General features: G+C 41.0%; 1 protein-coding gene across 1 annotated transcript in view; it reads left to right on the top strand.

The window, feature by feature from the left end:
• Nucleotides 1-6846, top strand: part of NID1 (nidogen 1) — a 41227-nt gene extending 34381 nt beyond the window's left edge. The window contains exons 16-19 of the mRNA XM_026085072.1: nucleotides 1489-1646; nucleotides 2447-2570; nucleotides 3707-3819; nucleotides 5314-6846. Of these exons, the coding sequence (XP_025940857.1) occupies nucleotides 1489-1646; nucleotides 2447-2570; nucleotides 3707-3819; nucleotides 5314-5435 (517 nt within the window). The 3' untranslated portion in view covers nucleotides 5436-6846. The remainder of the gene's footprint in view (nucleotides 1-1488; nucleotides 1647-2446; nucleotides 2571-3706; nucleotides 3820-5313) is intronic.
• The last annotated feature ends 16801 nt before the right edge of the window (nucleotides 6847-23647 follow it).

The following is a 23647-nucleotide window of genomic DNA, read 5'->3' as shown; positions in this document are numbered from 1 at the left end:
ACTATATACTTTAAAATTGGGCTTGTAAAATGGAATCACAGAAATAGCCCTGTGGGGTTTCAGTAGGACAATTTAAATTTTTTCAGGCTATGGCACCAGTTTGCAAAAACAGAAGCACACATACTTTTACGTAGTCTTTGATCTGTTGACATTATTTTCCCTGAATATTGGAAGAAATACAGGGAAAATTAAAACAAATAGAGTGCCTATGGTAATGCCGAATGGGTGTTCATTAATTTCTGAGCTTGTCTGCTATTGTCTTGGTGCAATTTTCTGCAGCAAGGCTACTGCTGAGAAGAGATTTCAGTCAAAAATACTCAGAAGCACAGAAGCAGAGAGGCTTTCTTTTTGGTCATGAATTTCTGGAAAGCTCTAATAAATGATTACTCAGTTGATGTGAGGCATTTGGAATGCTGTTATGTGAGAATTCATTTCTGAACACATGTAGTGTATTGTTCAGTGAAAGGTTTTTGGAAGATGCATCCTCATTCCAGATGTTTGCAAACAAGGTTTGCAGTGAAAAAACAATGCCTACAGCACTTGAAATTGCAGGTGGTTGAAAATTAAATGAAAAAATAATGGCACTGACTTCTCTCATTTATATAATATAAACCTTTCAACTAAGTCAGATATTTGTGAGGTGAAAACATCTGTGGATGAGCATCAAGTGACAGCAGGGTAGAGAAATCAAATGCACTTAATTGTGTGAAGGGTGGGGAGAGGCCCAAGCATAATCAGCCTGATGGGAGACCTCTGTTCTGTGCACAACCSGCTGACTCTGGCAGAGCTCTGGGTTCAGGTCAAGCTGCACAGACTTCTCAGTTTCCCAGTAGATTTATTTTTCAGTGTTAGAGAATGAACAATAAAGGTGCTTGCCTTTAGGGGTCATGTTAATTCTCAGCCACAGAAAGTGCATCCAAAGAAAAAATGATCACTAGAAAATGGCTGTTAATAATAAGGCATTAATGAACTAATTGCCCTGTCTGGGTTTTTCTCATGGCCATAAGCTACTCTGATCAATTCTGTTGTGAATTGCTTATTTGGTGCACTGAAAGGAAAAGGTAATTTTGAATGAATCCCATAAATGTATGCCAAATGCTCCTGCTGCTTAACCTGAGCAGACGTTATGGGCAGTGAGGAAGGAAGCTCTAGGCACACATTCTGAACAATACTCAGAACTGTTGAAATAGAGATGTTTTTGCCTGGCATCTTGCAAATAATATACACGATGTAGGGAAAGCATTTTGTGTGTGTGCGCATGTGTGTGTGCGCGTGTGCTTCTTTCTTTGTTTTTTAATGGGGGTTATAACATTTGATACATCTTTACTATACTTCTCTTYTGTATTCAAGTGCAATATGGTTCTTCTTATGGCTTTAACTACTTTGTTTTTGGTTTTGTTATTTTTGTTTCCTTAGAGTTTTCCTTAAATTAAGAAAATCATTTGGGATCAATCAGTGTCTTAATTCTTGCCTTTTCTTCCTCTTAAGAAACTTGTATTGGACTGACTGGAACAGAGAAGCTCCCAAAATTGAAACCTCCTACATGGATGGCACGAACAGAAGAATTCTTGTTAAAGATGATCTGGGGTTACCAAATGGGCTGACATTTGATACTTACTCCTCAATGCTGTGCTGGGTAGATGCAGGTAAAGAGATGATGAAATGTATGTTCATAATAATAGAAGACTTAAGTATGTCCAATCCTGAAAAGATGGACAGCTAATTAATGTTTATAGTTCTTTGGGCTACATCTTAGACTTCACACTTTGCTCTTTGGCTTTAATAATCACACTTTATTTGTTATTAGCACTGTAGAATTTGCATGAGGATGTGTGCAAACTGCAAGATTTAAATTCTGACCAGGTAGCTTTCTAGGAACGCAACAGGTTTATATCTATGTTTCTTATATGTAGATATATTTTTAAATAGTATTTAGCCCTTTGTATAAGAAGTTGTGTTGTCATAGATAAGAGTTTAAGACCAGAAAAATATATCAGCTCATCTTATCTGACCCTACAGAGTATCTTCTTGTCATTACAAAGTTGCATTTGTCTCTTTTTCTGTTTTCCCTTATCTTGAAATCCCCTACTTAAGGTAAAGCTATGGCTGTTTATGCTCACTGGGGGCGTTCTCTGGGTGTGTAGTAGGATGCTTGTATCTGTACCAAGAGAGTCAGCTTGTGAGTGATGACCATGGCTATATTGGACATGTGAGAACCTGTAAGTTAGGTGTGGTGCTGAACAGCATTGTCACACCAGAGTACTTTCCCATCCAGTCTTTGGCACGTACTGATATGTGGCATGGGCAAGGCTTTGGCCAAGTAGGGTACTGGAAGACTTCCAGAAATTTTTACTATGTTCATGTCTGTATGCTTATGCTTATCCTTCATCCCCCATGAGAGCTCTCTTGGTCTGCTACAAAGACTTAATTGTTTCACTGTACTCAGGCACCAAGAGACTGGAATGCATGAACCCTAATCAGCTTGGTCGACGAAAGATTGTTGAAGGAATTCAGTATCCTTTTAGTGTTACAAGCTATGGGAAGAATTTATACTACACAGACTGGAGAAGGTATGTTATCTGCTAAAGAAATTATGGAGTGCTTTTATCTGTTCTTCCCTCTGGCAGAAACTGAAGTAAATACTGTGTTTCTCATTTTTGACCACTCGCGCATTCCTCCTTTTTTTCTTTCCTGGCAATAGCTGATGCAGGGCGGAGTGGATATGTAGAGTTGACCTATTGATGTTGCCAGTTAACTGGGGGGAGGGGGTATCAACTTGATGGTTCGTCCTCTAAGAAAATGCTTTTAATCCTGAACATTTTTGGGAAAGGAGTGGGAGTTAACATGTTTGCCTCATGGCTGTACTTACTGTGATGTAGAGGGCAGAAATTAGTCATTTGAGGCTTTCTATCCTCAGTATTAACTGAATGTTCAACAAGAAATAAGAAAAAGACATTTTCACTGTCTTGACAACACTGTCTTTGTTGCAAATGATTTAAAACATCTAGACATTAGAGTTTATTAGAATTCCCAGAAAAAATTACAGACCATGTATTTTTAAATCGGTATTTTTACTTGAGGTTAATAGTGATATGGGCTGTATCTGCAAACCTGTTACACAAATTATTCCATCAATTGCAGCAGGAAGAACTATTAGTAAGTGTAAGAATTTCCAAGCTAGAATGTAATAAATAGCTCTGAAATACTGTTCTAGAATAGTCTTGTATAAATGGGAAACAGTGTTACAGTTCTGTCAGTTGACCGCACTTTCGTTCCTAGAAAGAAATGACTGCTTTTGAATAGCTGTATTCCTGTCTTCTGGATATCAGGCTCCAGCTGAAATACAACATTGTTCATAATCATTATGCATAATAACTAATATCAGCTATGCCACTGAAAATRTTGAAGAGGCAGAATATGGAGAAGTGTGTCAAAACTACCAACAGTTGTGTTCCTTTAGAGGGATGTAACTCTATGTTGGAAGTGGCTCCCTGCTGCTAGATCTCTTTGCTGTCTAGAATGAGGGTTGTAATGTGTTTGAGTTGCCCAGGAAAGCTGGGGTCTTGAGGGATTTCTGCTTCTGAAGTCATTGCCTAATCATGAAAAAAAAGCAGCTCCAGATTYCTTCCCCCCTCCCTTTTTTTTTCTTGCTCCCTGTACTTCCAAGTTCATCTCACTTCTGTATATTCTCTCCTGCATACTGAAGGGATGCTGTTGTAGCTGTGGATCGCTCAATTTCAATAGAAAATGATAACTTCCAGCCTCACAAGCGTTCTCGYCTCTATGGAATCACTACAGCCTTTGCTCAGTGCCCAGGAGGTAATCCAGATGTTCCTCAAGTTTCTCCAGCTGTGCAACACCTCAGCATGTAAATGACTTTATCGGCAGCTCCCGTTGGGGGCCTGCTGACCAGTCTAGGTAGTTAGTGAAGAACTGGTTATTGCTTAGATTTCTGTTTGCTGAGAAATTAAAAACCACTTAAAATTTGTTCCATAAAAGCAGTTGTAGTTGCCATGTGGAACCAGAATGGGGAGGGGAAAAGGGGCCTGTTTTGTCCTTTATGGAAAGATCAAGATGAGGATTATGAACAAGACGAAGATCTGATATAGCAAAAGCTGTTATGTTGCCATCATCTAAACTGAATGCTATATTCATGGCTAGGGCCTTTTATTTACTTATTCTTAACTTAAAACTATAGAAACATCATGGTCTTCCAGATGTCCTTAATGGGATCCAGTGTTTTAAAAAAGGAATGTTCAGAAAACAGCAGGTGGTAGGGTGGGTGGACTGATCCTTCTGCTCTGTGAATGTTAAGATTCTCAGAGGTATTATTGAAAAGCCTCGTTTGAAGCTTAGAAGAGAGGAAGTTGATAGTCTTGAAATAACAGTTTGTTCTTTGGGGAGCAATACCACTGCTCAGTTATGTTGTTTTTAGCAAATTGCATTTAGAAGAGTTTGCGTTTTTATTATTACAATGCTGCTAGAGTTGTAGTGGTTCTGGTCTTTTACTTCAGACCAAAAAAACCCCCCTAAGATAACTTGTGTTCAAATTGTATATGTTTTTTATTATACATATTGAATAATTTAAGTGCATGTTTCATTCAGAGTATAAAAAGATGCATATGAATATCATACTTAAGAAACCAGTTATTTTGTTACTGCTAGTTAATTCACAGTTCCATTGTGGTAGGCACTGTATGAGTATAACAAAACAACATTGTGTGCTTTGAGTAAATGCTTATGTTTATATTATTCAGAACCTTGGCATCATTTCTCTCTCATCATATGCCTGTTAAGTGTTTCTTTCTCTCTGACTGATTTCCTGTCACCTTCTTTCCATGACACTGTCTTCTTTTTCATTTTATTCCTCAACATCAGTGTTCTCCCCTGCCCCTAGTTTTTTTGTTTAAATGGATCATTCCTCTGTGTTTTTGTAGTGGCTGCTATCCAGGGGTGATATCCTGTACAATTTTGGACTTGGTCCTCTTCTGTTTCACTTCTATATTTCTTCACTCACTATCTCTTCATTCTAATGTGTGTGTGACCACTCAGCCAGTTTATAAAGCGCGTTTCAGAAACAGCTCAGTTTCTTCATTTTGCTTCTCCTGCTCTGTCACAGATATCTGGATCTTTGAGGTAAATATCTGAAGCTGACACAAAGGATATGGTGACTCCCATCTCCCCAGAGTTTCACTCTGAACCTCAGTGTGGCTTGTCTTTCTAGTGTAGTCATGAAATCTGTACTTTTGGGGAATGTGTTTAGTGGTTTTATTCTTGTTTTTCTTTAACATTTTCATCTCTGTTCTTTTTCAGGACATAACTACTGTACGGTGAATAATGGTGGTTGTACTCACCTTTGCCTGGCTACCCCAGGAGGCCGTTCTTGCCGCTGCCCTGACAACACAGTTGGAGTGGATTGTATAGAAAGAAACTGAGCATTAAAACAAGCTAGAGCAGCAGGCTCCTTTTGGAAATGCACTGTAAATATTTCACTCCTGTCAGCACAATCAGACCCTAAAGATAGATAAGTGCTCCATGCTGCCGACAGCAGGCCACAGCAGACACCTGCAGCCACACACACTAGCAATAACCATTTTGTACCAGTTAGGCAAGACTGGGCTGCCCAGGTTGGGTCCAGCTGCTTCTTGTTCCTTGTGATACTGTCTTCTTGCTTTTAAAGATGATTGTGGGGGCCTAGTTGCACCTGTGCTGGGCTAGGAGTTAGTGTCTCTTGTCAAAATTAAAGTACAGAATAGAGAGGGTATGATGTGACTCAATCCTGAGACAGGGCTGTACCTTGGAGCATGCAGCAGTTCATCTGCGTAGTGACATGCTTAATCCGGCACAAGTGCAGCTGGGCCACAGCTTTAGCTGAGAAGCAAGCATGGGGTCCCAAGGATGAATAGATGTGGTTGAGAACACCTAGTAATAACACACATCTAACGCCTAACTGCATTCCTTCCACTGCCAGCATCCTTTCATTTTCAAAAATTGAATCTTGCCTTCTGCTACAGAAATGCCTTATCCATTTGCTGACAGGGTAGTTATTACCCTGCCTGTTTTTAACATTTTCACTGGTTTTCAAGAGATTTATTTTTCATCTGGCTGATGTGGGTTCCGGAGTAGTTTCCTAAAATCCACAGAACAGGTTTTAGATATGGATCTCAATTGTTAATTGTTCATCAAAGAATGGGTGTTGATTCATTTGAATATCTTTGTTTTTTAAAGAGACAGTCACATTTGTTTGTTTCCCGAGGATTTTTTAATAATGTTTCTATGTTTGATCCTATATCATAAACCTGAAAGTGATCTTTGAATCTCATCCTAGCCGTCTTTCTTTTTTAGCAAACTTGACATGCCTTTTCACAGACCATGAGAAACCATGGCAGTTAAAAACCTGATTTTCAGAAAGGTCACCTGTGTCTTAGGGCTTTAGAAAATAAGTGATGGTGATGCTCCATTCATGTGCCAGTGTTCAGTAACAGCAAAAAGCTATACTGGAAATCAAAGCGAAGGTGAAATGTTTTTGTTATCACCACTGAGTTTGGAGTGGGGAGGGAAAATGAAAATGCACATTCTAATGTCAAAGCAACAGTACGTATCTGGGAGTGAAGTTTAGCTTCCACACTGTGTGTTGGGAGGGCAGCTTACCTGCAACAACAGACCAAAACAGGGCTTGGGAGCCTTCTGTCAGAACACTACCCTTCACAGCCTGATGATCTGAGCAGTAAGCTATTAACATCCCCATTTCCCCACTTCCTCTTCAAACACTACAGTCTCTGGGCAATTCTTTTCCAGGTCTTAACAGTTTAAACAGAGACAATTCTAAGTCTTAACTATGTGACATCTTCCTCTTTAATTATATATTTATCATAAAAGTAACAAACTATATAAAACATTTTAAAATTCTTTTGTATAACTTTTTATAACTGTTAATTCATTTTACTCATACACTTAATCAGGTATGTCTTACTGTAAATATCAAAAATGCATTGCAATGAAGGTGCTCGATAACTCTTTCTCCAGAATTATTTGCATATCTGGTGAAATATTAAAGTTTACACTCTGTACAGGTATCTACAATACAGCAATAAAGATTTTTGTTTTTTTAATTTTCTATAAAAAAAAAGTGTGCCTGCAGAAGAAGGAAGTGATACGTGGTGTCTCAGTTTCCTGTACAGTTCTGGTTTTCAGCTAACTCTCGCAGCCAGTGATGATACTTCTGTTCTAAGATACAGCACTATCGGGAAAAACTGCTGTTTGGTCTTCTGTATTTTCAGTATCCTTCAGTAGGATACTTTTATTTAAAACAAATATGTGAGAGTACTTCTTAAAGAATATGTGGCTTCCTCTATTTTGTGACTTGGATGACACAGACTTTTTATTAGTTGTTAACTGCCGTTTAACGTTGTCAAGTAAACATAATTCAGTTATATGTACTTTAAACTTCTGCATTAGTCCAAATATATGGGGAGCATTAGACTGGGTGGGGAGCAGAATCTGTTACTCTGCTCAAAGATGCTCTGAGTGCTGAGGTTTTTTTTGATGCCCCACCAGCATCAGCATGCGGCTAGAGCTTAATGATGGGGTTGCTTTGCTGCCTGGCATCACAACACTGTGTGGCTGCAGGTTTGCTGTGCTTGCAGGACAATTGCAAGCTACCTGAAGTGTGGCCTGTTGGAGATGGTGATGCTGAGGGTTAAGCTCCTGCACCTTTACTGCTACAGTGCATCAGTGCCTCAGTGGGGATAGCAAAAGGCTGTAGGTTAGTACTGAGCAGATGGATTTACTACTACCAAAGTTGACAGCTGGAGAGCAGCATGCCTGGCAAGTGAACCATGGGGAAGATGAGCAGTGAGACAGCAAGCAGGGCTGCTGGGATCTAAGGGGTTGCGTGGAGTTGCAGGAGATTGGTGCTGAGCCATGCTGGGGGCTACACAGGGAATTGCAGGTTATCTGCCCTTTAGAGCATTCCTGGGGCTCATTCTTTACTAAATGCTTTTTGTTTTTTTTTTAATTCTGATCCCTTAAAATTGATAATTGCCTGCTTTGTGTTTGAACCAGTACAATATTACTCCTTGTGCATTAAGAAAATTATTGTTTACTAAGCCCAGGTTAATTTGTGCAAAGCAATGAGCAACTACAAAGATGTCAGAGAAAATACACCTCAGCATACAGAACTTTTAGTGTTAATAAGAGAGTCCTAGAGTTCTGACTTAGTCTGTAAAGTAGAGAGAAACAATATTAGTATGAACTGAGTTTCTAGACCGAATGGCTATCCGTTAACTCCAGTATCACATCTGACAGTAGCTAGCACTAGATTAGAGTACTAGATTAGAGATTAGAAGCTTCAGAAGATCTGTGCCAGCAGTATAGATGTGGCAGACCACCTGGCTCTGAAACAACCTTCAGGGTTCCAGGCCCTAAAAATGAGAAACTTGTTTAAAGCTGGAACATCAGGTTTTGTTTCTCAGCATATGCTCATTGCTAGCTTCAGCTGTTGTCACTCTGTCAGGGTGCAGCAAGGACAGGTTGTTCCCTCAGGGAAAGGGAGCCAGGTATAGAGCATAGTAACAAGGCCAGCAGGAGCAGTGGTCTCACCAGCAAGGGACCAGTCCCACAGTACCCAAGTGGGGGGAGCAAGTGAGGGTAGTCAGGTTCAGCCATGAGACCAGATCACCAGGCAAGTCTGAAGTGATGGGGCAGGTTCAAAGTCAAGCTGGGAAGTCAAGTCAGGGTGAGGATGAGGTCTGGAGACAGTGACCAGAGTCAGACACAGTCCAGTGGTTGCCAGGCAAGTCCATAGTGATGAGGCAGGTCTGAGGTCAGGGCAAGGAGAAAGTCCATGGGTCAGGGTCTGGATCAGTGGAGTACTTCACCAGGCACAGGCTACAGTGCAGCTCAAGCAGGCCCAGGGTGAAAGTCTCAGCTTTATAGCAGCCCTCAAGGGAAGGAGGGTTGCTCTCTGAGGCGCCTTTTAGCTTTATTCACACCTCTTATCAACCAGCTGGCCTTGAACAACCAGCTAAGCTGCTAGTGAAAGGGTAGTGTGCTCCAGGCCCTGACACTCTACGGATTCATTATTCTGATAAACATCTACCTCCTCTTTGAATCTTGCTAAATCTTTTGGTCTCTAAAGCATCCTGTGTGTTGAATTCCATATTTTAATCGCAGTCTGGGGGAGGAATCTCATCCTTTGATGAGATTTGGAATTAGCCATTCCAGGGCGTCTGTCTCAACCTATCCTGTTTTTTCAGTTAAATGTTCAGGAGTGTTTTGAATGAGACATTAAAAATACGAATTTTCTGTTTGCTTTCTTCTAACCCTAGAGAGTTAATAGAATCTTTCTTTTTTCTTTTTTTTTTTCCTAACACAGGGTTTTCCCATGCTGTCCTGGGTCTAATTCATCTACCCAATCCCTTTCCTGACTGTTGCTTATTAGTGTCTTGACTATTGCAGTCTTGCTCAGGAGCAACTGAATTTCAGATATATTTTTTACACTGTGCATGGTGTTAAAAATGTGTAATGGAAAATAATATGCTTTATTTCATTATCAAAATTAATTTATTTCATCATTATAATAGTCTGGAACTGGCAGTCATCTCAGTCTCTGGTGCTGTGGTGTCTGAAGAAATGATTCAGTGTAACTACAGTTCACTTTGTTTTCACAGAAGCAAAGTAGTAGTTTCTCAAGTTTTGCAGGAAAGGAGAACAATTGGTTCAATGGTTAAACAAAAGACAAACTATTTCTCAGATTTATTGCAGACGTAAGTTAAATGTTTTGTGAAATGTTTCCACTCAGATCTTCCAGCAAACATAAACATATTTAATGATAAGAACATTAGTAAGTTTTGTCAATAATGTCATAAGGAGCAAATGAATTAATTCTATTGAAAATAGTATTGACTTCCTGAGGAATTGATGGGGTGGTTCAGCAACCTTTCAGTCTGAAGGGTATTTGAAAACTCCTACTTTGACATACTTTTTATCCTCTAGAGAACTCTCTTGTTCTGGTGAAAATCCAATGTGGCTTGCTGAAACCCGGCATCCTGTCCAGTATTGTTCCAAGCTGGCAAAATGCTTACTCTGCAATTCTCCAATTGCACAATTTTGTCACAACAGATTAGATTTTTAATTTCCAGGCATATAATTAAGAATGACAGGTGATTATTAGAGGATAAGAGGATAATGGCCCCTCAATGACAGTTTCACTCTGCATCAGTTTAACCTATGGTTAAATGCAATCTATTTTTGTGTAGGATTTCACAGTGTCTTGCTTGTGAGAAGCATCAGGACTGCACTGTAAAATGGAGATCTTGCTTAAAAAATCAAGTGGGAAATACTTCTGGTTATAGAGAATACAGCTGTGAAAAGCTCCCTACTTGTCCTCTCTGAAGGAGCTAAATACTACCTCCAGAATCCAAGTTCCCAGCTGGGGCTCTGGCAGCAATTTGTTCAATAAGTGATTGAATCACCCTTGTTTAAATTCTGCTTCACTTGAAATCTGTCCTTTATCTTATTTGTAAGCTTGGGACAGCGTGTTAGCAAAATGGGTGAAAGATACTCTATTATTTCCTCCAAATGTACCTACTGATGACTCTGAAGCTCTGTTTAACTACCAAAAGGCTCAGCTGCCTGTGGAATGCAGTGAGCAGTCGCTACTCTTTAGCAAAGCAGTTGGGCTTGCAGTAATATTTAATGCTCTTCTGTGTTGTATTGATATTTTCCTCAAGAAGGATTCTGAAATTAGTGAGCAAGGACAAACTACTGGTCTCACAAGTAGCCAGAATGGCATATTTCAGCCTTTGGTTTCTTTGTCTTAAGTATTCAGCACCATCCAGTCTCTGTTTGTGGTGTCGTCGCACACTCTGGGCAAGCACTGTTTCCTCCCCTGATGGGATATCTAGAAGACATATGAAGCATACAGAGGAACTSTGTAGTACAGGGCCTTCAACATGAGAAAAAAGGCCTGCTGCGCAGATGTTGGTGGGACATACCAATTGGGGGATATGGATCTGCCCCAGYAACTTGTGCAGCAGCTTTCGGGGTGGTAATGGAAATTCTCCCTAGAGCTGAGCATAGGGTTGTGGAGAAAGGAGAATTGTGGTGCTATGGAAGGCAACTGAAAGGAAGCAGATTCTGAGGCAGTAGATGCAAATGTGTGTGAAGTTGTGGGGGGGCACAGTTAGCACGATGGTTATAGTACTCGCTGTGCTTTTGTGGTCATCAGTTAGCTCTCTCCTTCCTGTCCTCTTYCCTGCTTTACACAGATAAGAAACCTGAGCAGACAGGCCAGAGGAGAGTCACAGTGCACTCTACCCAGGTCCTTACCAGATGGAGGATGTGCTACTAAGCACTGTCTCCCTCACTCCTGATACAGGTGCAGAGCCACTGTTGGTGTTTTGTGACATAGCTGCTCTCCCAAGTTCATACTGCCAAAACGGTTTCTAATCCCTACCTGCACCACCTGTTTCAAGACTAGATCTTCTAGCCATGACTTTGCAATGCATATTAACTGTACACCAAATGTATAGGGGGCTCTTTAATAACAAACAGTAGCGAAACACTAGTCTGCTAACAAGTTGCTAAACCTATCCAGCAGCTTGAATCCAAAGGTCACTGATGACATGTCTGTAAGCTTGAGATTGTTTTCCTTGCATTGTGTTATAGTCTGTCTTACTGGTTACTAATCTTTGAGCAGATGTATCTCGTGTTTTTAATTGATTGCACTTTGATTAATCATTTATCTGAGAGGCCTGAGGTCCTATCAAACGTATATGTATATGGGGTAGCGGCAAAGCACACGGCTAAACTCATTCTCTTCCAGGCAGAATATTCTTATAGGCTCTTGGATCCCAACTGACAGCCAAACCATGACACTGATTTCTTCAAAACAGTAAGAAACTGATGTGTTGTAATCAGTTGCTGTGCTTATATGTCTTGTAACTCAACACTCATGCCACACTGACATTTTTAGCAGACCTTAACTTGCAGAACCAGTAGTTTTTTGTTTTCAGTTGTCTCAGCGTAACTCCTGGTATGTCTGCTAGATCCTGTACTGTGTTGCAACCAACTAATAGGCAGAGCGTAGAGGTTGGTGTGGTCTCCGTAGCAGTTGAATAAAATGTATTTGGTCCTGGGACAAAAAGATTTGGCATAGCACATCTTCTCCAGATAGACATGTCTGTGCTCTCTCATGGCAGGAGTAACTTTCAGCAGTGTCAGATGGCTGAGGTCTTTATGTGCTTTACTCTCTCTGTGACTTATACTTCTCTAACTGATAGATTTTACTGATTAATTTTATAAACTTGGGAGTCTGGAGTTTGTCAGTAAAGTTGTTTTTTATGTTAACCATAGATTAAGACAGAGAGGAGGAAATTGTTCTCTCAGGGGAACTTATGCCAGAGATTTATGTGCTCCCTGTGAAAACTCACAGTCCTCACTGGGTGTTCCCTGAAATCCAAACTTTTCAGATTCAGATTGGCAGTACTTATATTTGCCTGATCAGTCCTTTATTTGTCTGCTAGATTCAGTCATTTCTCAGATGCAACCATAGGGTCTGAAATGTCTAAATTTGCTCTGACACAGTATTTTATTAGTAGTGGAATGAGAAAATTTATCTTCATTTTTGTTCTCCAATACTGTGACAAATTTATGTTCCTGCAATTGTGCAATTCATGTTTTTTTCATTTTAAGCTTCATTTTTATTTGAATGAAGAATCACAAAGGGAAAATGAACATGTTCTTGTATAAAAAGCCCTTTAAGACATTGTGTAATGAGCAACAAATGTACAATATTAGATTGCTAATTACTGGCTAGTTAAGGAACACGCAATAAGAGATTTATTCACAGATTTTTATCAGGAATATTTTCTCCTACAGCCTCAGCTCTTAGACTCATGACCCCCCAAAACCTCAACTCCTAAAGGCAAATTAAAAGACCCAACCCACATTATTTTTTTGATATTTGTGTTAAATACATGCTTTCTTAGAAAATTCATAGAGATATTCAGGTTGGAAGGCACCTCTGAGGCATGTCAAGTCCAAAACCCTGCTCACAGCAGGGCCAACTTCAAAGTAAGAGCAGGTTGCTCAGGACCTTGTCCAGTCATCTTCAGAAATCTCCAAGGATGGAGATCCCACAGCCTCCCTGTGCCACATCCCAGTGCTGAACCTCTTTGGTTGTGAAGAATTTTTTCATTAAGTTCAGTCAGAATTTCCTTAGATGATACCAGTGACCTTTACTTCTTGTCCTTTCCCTGTGTGCCTGTGAGAGAGATTTGGCTTTAGGACCCTTCTTTCAGGTAGTGGAAGACAGCAATTCCTTCACCCTTTTCTCATATGCCATGTACTCCAGCCCCCTAGTTATCTTAGTGGTTGTCTGCTGCACTTTTTCTAGTTCATGAATGTCATTCTTGCCCTGGGGGCACAAAATGGCACAGAAGTACTCCAGCTGTAGCCTCACAAGTGCTGGGCAGAGGAGTGTAATCGCTCCTTGTTCCTGACCAGGGCCTTGACCAAAGCTCTTCTATTGCTCGCTTGCGATAGTGAATGCAGTTCTTAGGAAGAACTATCTATAGAGTCCGTGTTTTGCTTTTTACATTAAATTTTTTTTTTTTCTGGTCATTCTAAAAGCACATTATTCTTCATGGCTCTTTGCACTTCTCTTTTGCTGGAGTCTTATTCCTGCACACAAAATAGGCATTTCTGCACCTGTCAGTCATGTTTCAATTCTCGGAACTAACGAGGAGCTGCACCACTGCCCTTCTCCTCTGATAGCCCTGGGTATAGCAGGAGTCCTGGAAGATAAGAGCCGATTTAGTCTTCCTCCATGTGTCAGGAGAATTGATCACCACACTGCAGCTTTAGAAGGATTGGGGTGAACAGGGGAGGCTTCTTTCTGTCAAAATGCAACTGGAAGGCTCTTGGGTATGGGAGAGCAGGAGCACTTGGAGGTGCTTGGCTGGGAAGGATAGAGTGAGAGCCTCATCGAGAGCCCTCCTGGGGCTTAGGCACTGGGTAGCGTCAAGCTATTGGGAGCTGGGTATGCATTGGCTGAAATTTGGACCTTGTAGAATTAGGCAGTGACTGAGTGGGCAGAAGGGCGTTTGAGGKGCTTATCTCATCTCTGATGAGATTTAAGCCCACTCTCTGGGTTTGCTCCTCATTCCTTTATTTTGATTCGCTGAACAATGGTAGCTATTGGTGTCATTCAGTGTCGTGGGATGTTCTGTGTCAAAATACTCTCCATCTGTTAATATTTGGTATAAAGTAATATCAGCAACTTCAAGCTCCCCAGCCAGATGTGAAAATTTTGAAACTTTAGTTGGTTAAAAACAAGATTATTAACRTTGGAATGAGGTCAGCAACTCTGTTACCTGTCAGATTGTAGTCTCACACTGTGAGGTTCAGGGGCACTGCCGTCAGGCCTCTCTGCAAAGTTATACACACTGCAAGGGCAGGGTGGTTGGGGCTAAGTGTCTTCTCAGAGGGCAAGAAGGGTTTTCATGTAAACAATTTATATTATGTTAAAAGAAAGTCAGGATTCATTTAATTGTTGCTGTCATGGAMAATGGAGTCTAGTTAAACACTTTTTTTTTTAAATTAAAGACTGTCACTTCAAATGCTAGCAAGATATAATACAAACAAAATAATTGTGCTAATGTAGCAATCTAAAATATGGTAATGGATATGGAGGAGGTAGAAATAGTCAAGAGTAGTTGAAGGCTATGTCAGAGAAAAGATCTCTTATTTTCTGTGTCTGTGTTTCAGATTCTGCATTTGTTCCATTCTGAGTTGCCATTAGTCTCATGAGCTTGTGAGATGTTTAAAAGACAGTCAGTCCAGTCACAGGATACCAAAACATTCAGGAGCAAAATGCAGCTGAATACAGTATGACTTCAGGCATGTCACAGAGCTTAATCCTTGATGTTAAGGTATATCATCAAGTAGCATAACACATATAATATTTTAAACTGTGAGTACTCTATTAATGTTATTAGTTAAATAGCTAGCTAGCTGCACGTTTTATCATCCTCAAATTAGCTATAGTCTTGTATATGGATCAGATGTCATTTTGTTACTGCAAAATGGCCTAATATCACTTTAGTTACAATAATTACATATTTCTGATTCAGTGCTGCAGGTCGCCAGGTAAATTACTAATCCTAAAGTGAGGATGTGAATTTGAGTACTGCTTCCCTAGGTGCTTGTACATTTTCATGGTTTCAGATGCTTCTCAGGGAGCTGAGCAAAGGAACATTTTTTGTTCTTTGTGTCTTGGATCAGTGTGCTGACTGGAGCTCCAGGATGCATCCAGCTGCAACTGCCTCAAATGGAAAATAGAGTGGGCATCACAGAAGATTTTTCAGGCTCCTCGTAATTGTCTGGATCACGCAGCCCTGTTACTTTACTCTGTAGTCACCTCTGCAACAACTCACTTGGCTGTATTCTAGTGTTTTATATAAAAAAAAGTAAAATCAAGGTAATTATGTAGAAAATGTGAGTTACTCTGAAGTCATCTGATTGTCAGACATGGCAGAACACAGTAGTTGAATATTTTTAGCGTATGCTAGCAATTACAAGCCCAGGGTCCGTAGGAGAAAGACTGCATATATAATCTGACTGACATCAGTGAAGTCCACTTGTAGGGGAGCACTGATTTGTWATAATCTTACAGGATAAGAGTCTAAATTGTTCTTTTATATGCAGGTATCACTTTGAGGAAAACAGAAAAGAGACTACTCTTTTAATTACAATTAAACATCCCTGAAATCGTAAGCTCCACCTCTGACTTGAACTTCTTTTTCAAACAGCATAGGTTGCTATAAAAACCTGTCATTATCTATTAGTAGAGCTGATCAAAATGTCTCAAACTAATCCTTTTTTCTTCTCAGTTGTAAATCACTCTTTCTCCCTGTATGACACTTTTGTAACATAAAGGGTTTTTGTTGTTTTCCCCCAATAGAATCGTGTCATGCAAATAGTAAAACTGAATTGGAGTCACATTTTTCTAGCCATTTCATTACAGACTTCTATGTAGATCAGCTTTAATGCTCCTTTTCTATTGCTCCTTSCTCCTTTTCCTTGCGGACACATTTTTACTTCTGCTAAATGAAGACTTTAAAGTGTGTTAGTTCAGCAAGTGAAGAGTTAATGGGATCTTCTTTTCTTGTTAGTGAATGACTGAGGCCCCCTGGTGCCTGCTACCTTATTTATTAGCAGAGCTGGGAACTGAGGAGTGAAGCATTGTGGTAACTGAGTTTTCCATGCTTGCCCTGTGTTTAATTACATGGATAATAGAGGAATAAAGGTGGAAGGCGAAAAGGCTGTGTTTTCCAATGCACACTGCTGTCTGGTTCTTGAAAACCTTACTTTTATAATTTTATTTTTTATACTGTTACTGTTTATATTGTTACAGTGCTCTCCTACCCTTTCTTTTTCTTGCAATTTTCCTCATAATAGAATGGCTTTACAATAGYTTTCAGAGGAGAGGTAGAAGACCACATGCCAAGGTCCCCGCCACACAGGAAGAGTTTCATTTTGCTCATACTGGTTTTCATAATCTTTATTGTTTGCTCAGTTGGGCAGTGGTTGTGGTACTCACTATCTGTGCTCCCCCTTGCCATTCTCATTTCCACTTCCCCCTTTACTCTTAGGAAGGATATTTTGCATTACTTCAACCCTGGCTAACATTTCCTTGTTTGCAGTTAGATGCTCTGTAGTTCATTGCTTCTGTTTATGCAAGAATCCACATCAAAGACTTCATCGTTCCTGGTTTAAAGATCATACAGAGATCAAAAATAAGACTTCAAAAGTCAAATCTCCCAGGAAAAGAGCTTACCCTAAATATCAGCAAGAGCTGTAAGAGCGAGCATTCAGCAATTCTGAATGTTGTTTTTTTGATTAATGCAAGTGCTGTTACAGCTTCTGTAACTGGACACCATCTAGTGTCAGAAGGTCAAAAATAGTCTGGTTACAGTCATGTGTTGATCCAATCTTTGGGGTTTGTTCGTGTGTTTACAGAGGGCAAAGCGTTGGTTGAAAGATCTTGCTGAAGATCTTTCTGTGACCACTAATAAAAATTTATTAGTTGTAGTGATACACAAATTCACTAAGCATAAAAGTCAACTTCTTGTCAAATCATCTATCAGTAGTTTGCAACCCTCCCCAATGTATTTATTAATTGAAATGATTGTCCAATGAATATGATTGATCAGTATTTTGTTTAGGAATAATCTGATTTTATAATTCAGTAATATATTTTAAATCAGTTGCTTCCTCATATATTTTTTTCTTCTGCTCTGATTTGAAAACCTGGATGGTTTGAGTGCAGTGCTTAGGAACAACTTTTCAAGGAAGGTTCTGTTTACTATTCGCAACACGGGTTTTCCCTAATATTCATTCAGTTGCTCTGAGGTTAATGGAGAGTGCAGTGTCTGAGGAGGCAGAAGGCAGTTCAGTGTTTGGTTTGGTTGTTGTTTATACAAACAAACATTTGTCAAAGCTTTAGTGCCTTTTGCCCTTTTTCTGTAAATAAGGTGTTACTTTTTTGACTTCCACTTGCTTGCACACTGCAAACAGGATGTTAAGTGACTCACTTTGTGTTGGTGTGTTTACACCACATGATGGATGAGTTGTGGAGGCTCTAGGATAATAGTATGGATTCCTTGTGTTGCCCTTTTCTCAGCAGAATACAAACAAATTCAAAAATAAGGAACAAATCTCAACCTTAATAATACAGAGCTGTTATATATAGTACAAAGGACTAAAATTGAAAACAGTGCTAGGTACTTTTTTTCTCTTAATTAATAGGGCAAATCTGTTCACAGTCTGCAAGGCCTTTTAGTCAAGAATGAATATTTATCAAAAGAAAGTAAAACTGGAGAGCAGATAACTTGAAATTCATCCCCCTCTCCTCTATAACTCATCTTTCTCTCAAGCACAGGAAGTTGATACAGAGTTTGCATCTTGCTCACTGGAGCTGTCTCCCAACACAAATAGGTAGTCACCTGTTAACAGTGTATTTTGATTCCACACTTCATCTTATGAAAAACATTCACTCCTCAATGGCTACATGAAAGATGAGGTCACTGCCTTGAAGCCCAAAGGTCTTAAATTGGTGTCTAAAATCAGACCGGCTGAGCTGCTGACAATAAAAAAGAGCTGTCCCAAAAAAACAGACCAGTTACTAATTTAAGGCATTCAAGTGGGACAGTGACGTTTAGGCATTGTGAATTCCAGTGCAGAGGCACTAGGTTTGGAGAGGGTCTGAAATTCAAAACTTCACAGCTGGGTATTATTCTCTCTTATGAAAAGACCCTTATACTTTACCAGAGCTTTAGGCTATGCACAGAAAGCTCCAGACATGAACCTCTGTCTGGAGGCAAATGTGTTAAAACAAGTTGGCTGTACACATGAAGGCAGAAGAAATGAGTGGTTCTTGCACCAAAAGGCACATATCAGAAAATCTGGCAGATGTAGCCCCGCTTTGTCCAGTAATTCATCTCTAATGAACCACATGAAGAGTTGGGGTCCATGTAACTAGTGGAGTAAATTTAAAACTTGTATTTAGTATAGCTCAAGCCCATCTTTACTTAAAACACCTTAAAATACAATCTCCACCTTCCCCAATATTGGAAACAAGAATGGGTTGTCTTAAATCATGCTATTAAAGAGTCTCGTTACCTCTAGGAAAAACTATCATCTGAAGCATCAAGTAGCAAAGAGCTCAATATTGATACCATGCTCTCTCACTTTTTCCTAAGGGACACCGACAAAAGCCCCAGTCAGTCCTTGTGGGAGCATCCAGCAACCACTGCCTACTTCAGCACCATCCACCCAGACCCAGCACTTTGAATTAGCTCTTCTTTCTTAGGAAACAAGCACTGATACACCAGCAAGTGTAGGCAGCCCCAACAGCTGCCGCTTTTTACTCACCCAACAGCTATCAGCTCTCTTTCTGTTGGCCAACATCTGGAAGCTTTCCCCAGGTGTCTCCTTCCATCATAAACTCACCTGCAACTGCCAGTTTTTTGCACGGCTCCAATGAGTTGTCTTTGACACTGCTTTCGACAGAGAAACTTGACAAACTGACTGATCTGATATACGAGAGAGACCTCCGATGTCTCTCTTATTACAAAGAGGCCAGGTTTGTAGGAAGCTGGGTTATCTTTTATTAGAGCAAACAGCTGGGGAAAATAGTTTTAAGGCACAGGTCTGAAACAGAAGCAACACACTTCAGATCAAATATGGATTAGAAACAACTACTCTGACTTAAAAGTGTATTTGGCACCTACTCAGCAGAGGTTAGGAAGGCAGAAGGCGAGAAGCTTGGTGGTTAGTGCCTGTGGGAGAGAGAGGTTAGGAGGTCATGGAGTGGGTGCTCAATGTCTTGTAATATTTGCTGGGGTTTGGTGTAGGGGACCCTCTCTGGTTCCTCTGCTTTGCTCTCAGGTTTGCTGTGGGTGAGTGTACTGGTTAAATAGTGTACAGAATTGCAAACACTACCTGGTAGAACAGTTACTGGCCTGAGAAGTAATGACTAACAATTTCAGAAATAATACCTGTCTTAGTTCTTGAATAAGTTGAGCGTGGAAGAGAGAGTTCAGCCTCCTGTGTTCAAACCTTGTTAACGCTTTGTGTTCAAACCTTTTCTCTTGGCAGCTTTGGGACAGCAGGATAATACAACTTGCTCAGTTGTTTTGCTTTAAAACAGGGGTGACAGCAGCTTCTCACCTCACAGTTATGCTGTCAGGATGAACTTAAGACTCTTAAGTATGAGAAGGTTTACAGAATTGCCATATTACAGAACCAGGGCAGATGTAGCTTTGGTCAAAAGTGGGGAGAGAGATATGGAGGAAGACTGCATAGATCTGACCACATTCGCTGCCTTGCTGCCAATGATAGTGGTGGACCACAGCTCTGCTGCTCACTCAGTAAGTCTGTTCCTCATTTACACCATGGTGCAAGACTTTTTTACTTTTGTTTGTAGGCTGTTCACTGAGATATCTTAGGTAGGGGGTAAGGCCAGATTCAGGGGAAGAAGGAGGGGTGGACGGTGGAAATTTTTGACCTTTTTGCTTTTTGAAACAAGTGGAACTGTTCACAACCCTTCTCTAAAGCAGAGATTTTAAAAATGCTTAGTCAGCCTATCTTTGCTGCCTTAAAGAAGACTGTCAAACTTAAGACAATGAGGAACTTTTTCTGATTTGGTTTGGTTTAAATTCTACCCTGTGGTCATAATGCATATGAAAGAAAACAAATGCATGAGAAAAATAGCAGCCCCATTTGTGGAGGTCTTACAGGCTGAAACATGAGGTATGATACACAGAGCAGGCAGGGTCTGGGGAAAGTGAACAGAAACAGCTGGGTAAAAATTTGTCCACAGAGCTCACTGTTTGCCTCCTTGTTATTGGGTTGTAGTTACCAGGATGCATTAGGGAAGGGCCTGGTTTTGAAGAGAAACTCACCAGTGCAGTAGTGATGGGTTTAGTGACTTGTGAGAGGAAGTTTTTCTGGGGTAACATGGGAGGCAGTGTGAAAGTGCAGGAAGAGAAGTGGAAACTAGGCCTGTTACCAAAGCAGAGTTAGACTGTGAAAGTTTTTGGAAGAAAGGACAAGAAATAGGTACCAGAGACAACAGAAAAGAGTTAAAGTTGAGGATGATAAAGGGAAGAATTAAGATGATGTTTTGGGTGACCCTGAGGAAGAGTCATCTGGATCAGCAAGGAGCAGGTGAGTTACCAAGTCATGGAGTTAACGGGTTTGCTTGACAAGTTTAGCAGTGTTAATTAGTGACTTGAATTATGGTATAGTTGGGTGGAGGGAATGTTTGACAGGACAGAGGAAGGACTTGCCAAGACTTCCCCATAACCAACATTTTTCTTCTTGTGTGAAGGCCTGCAGATGTGAGTACCGTAGCAGGCAATGCTAAGCATTGTGAGATTATCTGAATGCAACAGTAAAAATCACGTAAGCATCACTTAAGGAAGTTAATGGAAGAATCCAACAGTAGGAGGAACAAAAGGATTAAAAGAGAATGCATTTAGTGCAGTAGAACAAAGACATGAGTAGTATGTTCAATGTAGAATTTTAAGTGATATGTTTGACATAATCGGAGACGGAGAAAGCTATCTGTTAATGTGACAGAATGCATTGTAATGAAAATCAGTAGAGAATTTCAAATGTTAAATGCTGTATCTCTTTTCCCCCTCTCCTGTACAACTAGTCTCTGGGAATTTGAAAAGGATTTTCCTTCGTATAAACTGGATCCCACGAATGGAAACATTGTTATGTAGCATATGCAATAGGAAGTCTGTCAGTTTCAGGAATAGTTTATAGGAAGACCTTACAAATAATAATTATTCCATAATTTCTACAACCAGTGGGCCGTGGTCCTTGGAGAATGGGAATTAAATGGAGAAAAAATGCAGAGTTGCAAAATCAACAGAAACAAAATGTCAAGCATTTTGCAAAAAATTCTCTACTTCCCTTCCAAGGAATGTTGAGGTTAGAGTGCTGCTTTACTGGGCATTTTCACCACAGGTTTTAGCTGGTGGGAGAGTTACAACTTCTTTTGCACTTTCAGTTTTAAAATCTGCTAGCAAAGAAAAAGAAAGGAGGGTGAATTTTAGTCTGAGAGGAAGTATTTGAGGCCAGTAATTATATGCTCATCTCAGTAGCAAATGTGAGTGCTCTGCAATTGTGTATTCACACTGACAAATCAAGGAAGCAGAATCTAATCTCATGTATTGTCCTATGAGGACACTTCTGGKTTTTTTTTTGGCAGGGACGGGCGGAGAGGGAGATTCTTCATTTCTGTACGTGGTGCAGAAAGAAGGAGCCATCTTTAAGAGTGCTGCTGCTCTCTGGTTTCTCAGGGCCTGCGCAGTACCAGAATAAGGGAAAGCATTCTTAAATCTCCAAAAAGCTGTAATGGTTAAAATGTTACAGTCCCTTTAACTTAATAGGTATTCCCCACACATTCTGGAGCAAGTCTAACAGACCCATGGATATTTGGGAAGCAATGTAAGAAAAACTGGGGAAAAAAGGTCACTGTTCTTCCAAATAAAATGTCTTTGTGGGATATTTTGGCATAACCGTAGTAGAATAATTAATGGTAAACTTCCTCATGTAAATAACCTCTAAGAACTCTGTTAGCAGAAACTTCCAGACTCTGATTATTCATACAAATACTCAGATGTGACAGGGAACAAAAGACACATTTTCTATGTACTCTGTTTATAAAATTGCCTGTGCTCTTGTATTCATGCACAAGAAATATGTTTGTGTCTTACTTGCTGCCTTATGTGATAGTGTTAGGTTTTCTGCAGACTACTTTTTGGTGGAAGCAATTGTGAAACATTTGGTTAATGCACAGGAAATTGAGTAAGGGGTATCCAATCACAGAATCACAGAATGGTTGAGGTTGGAAGGGACCTTTAAAAGGTCACCTAGTCCAACCCCCTTACTCAAGCAAGGTCACCTAGAGCACATTGCCCAAGATGCTGTCAAGACGGCTTTTGAAAGCCTATTGGTGCCGCCTGAATGAAGCTCCTGGCATCTGCATCCTGCGGGTGTTCTAAATCACACGATGATGCACTCTCTTCTTCCCAAGCAAATACACCTGGCCTGGTGAGGAAGCGTGGCTGTGCTGCAAAGGAGAAAATCTTAGCTCTGGCATTGCCCAGCTCAGCTTGCCCAGCACAGCACCSTGCCTTTGAACTTCATGGCACATCTGGTTTTCTCGGCTTTGAAAGAGCAAAGAGAAGAACAGGGGAGTTCACAGAATCGCAGAACGGTGGCGGTTGGAAGGGACCCTTAGAGACCACATGCTCCTACTGCCCTGCTCAAGCAGGCTCACCTAGAGCACATTGCCCAGGACCGTGTCCAGACACCTTCTGAATATCTCCAAGGGTGGAGACTGCACAACCTCTCTGGGCAACCTGCGCCAGGGCTCAGTCATCCTCACCGCAAAAAAAGTTTGTCTTAGATTCAGGCGGAATTGCCCGTGTTTCAGCTTGTGCCCCTCGCCTCTCGGCCACTGAAAAGAGCCTGGCTCCATCTTTTTCACCCCCTCCCTTCAGATATGTACATGCATTGATAAGATCCCCCCGTGGGGCAGGCTGCTCTTCTCCAGTCAGAACGCTCCCGGCTCCAGGTCCTTCAGCATCTTCGTAGCCCTTTGCTGGACTCGCTCCAGCAGCTGCACACCTGTCTTGTCCTGCGGAGCCCAGCACTGCAGCCAGCACTGCAGCTGTGGCCTCWCCACAGCTGTGGCCGAGCAGAGGCGCAGGATCACCTCCCTCGACCTGCTGACAATGCTCTTCCTAACACAGCCCAGGATACTCATGGCCTTCTTGGCCACCAGGGCACGTTGCAGGCTCCTGGTCCACCTATTGTCCACCAGGACCCCCAGGGCCTTCCTGCAGAGCTGCTTTCCAGCCGGTCGGTGCCCAGCTGCTACTGGGGCCTGGGGCTATTGCTCCCCAGGGGTAGGAGCCGGCACTTCCCGTTGCTGAACTTCCTCTCTGCCCATTTCTCCAGCCCGTCGACATCCCTCTGAATGGCAGCACAGCCCTCTGGGGTGTCAGCCACTCCTCCCAGTGGTGTATCATCAGCAAACTTGCTGAGGGTGACTCTGCCC

Source organism: Apteryx rowi, unplaced genomic scaffold (assembly GCF_003343035.1).
Source record: "Apteryx rowi isolate R43461 unplaced genomic scaffold, aptRow1 scaffold_66, whole genome shotgun sequence".
Classification (NCBI taxonomy): Eukaryota; Metazoa; Chordata; class Aves; order Apterygiformes; family Apterygidae; genus Apteryx; species Apteryx rowi.
Note: the sequence above shows the minus strand (reverse complement) of the source record. Positions and strands in the feature narration are given on the sequence as shown.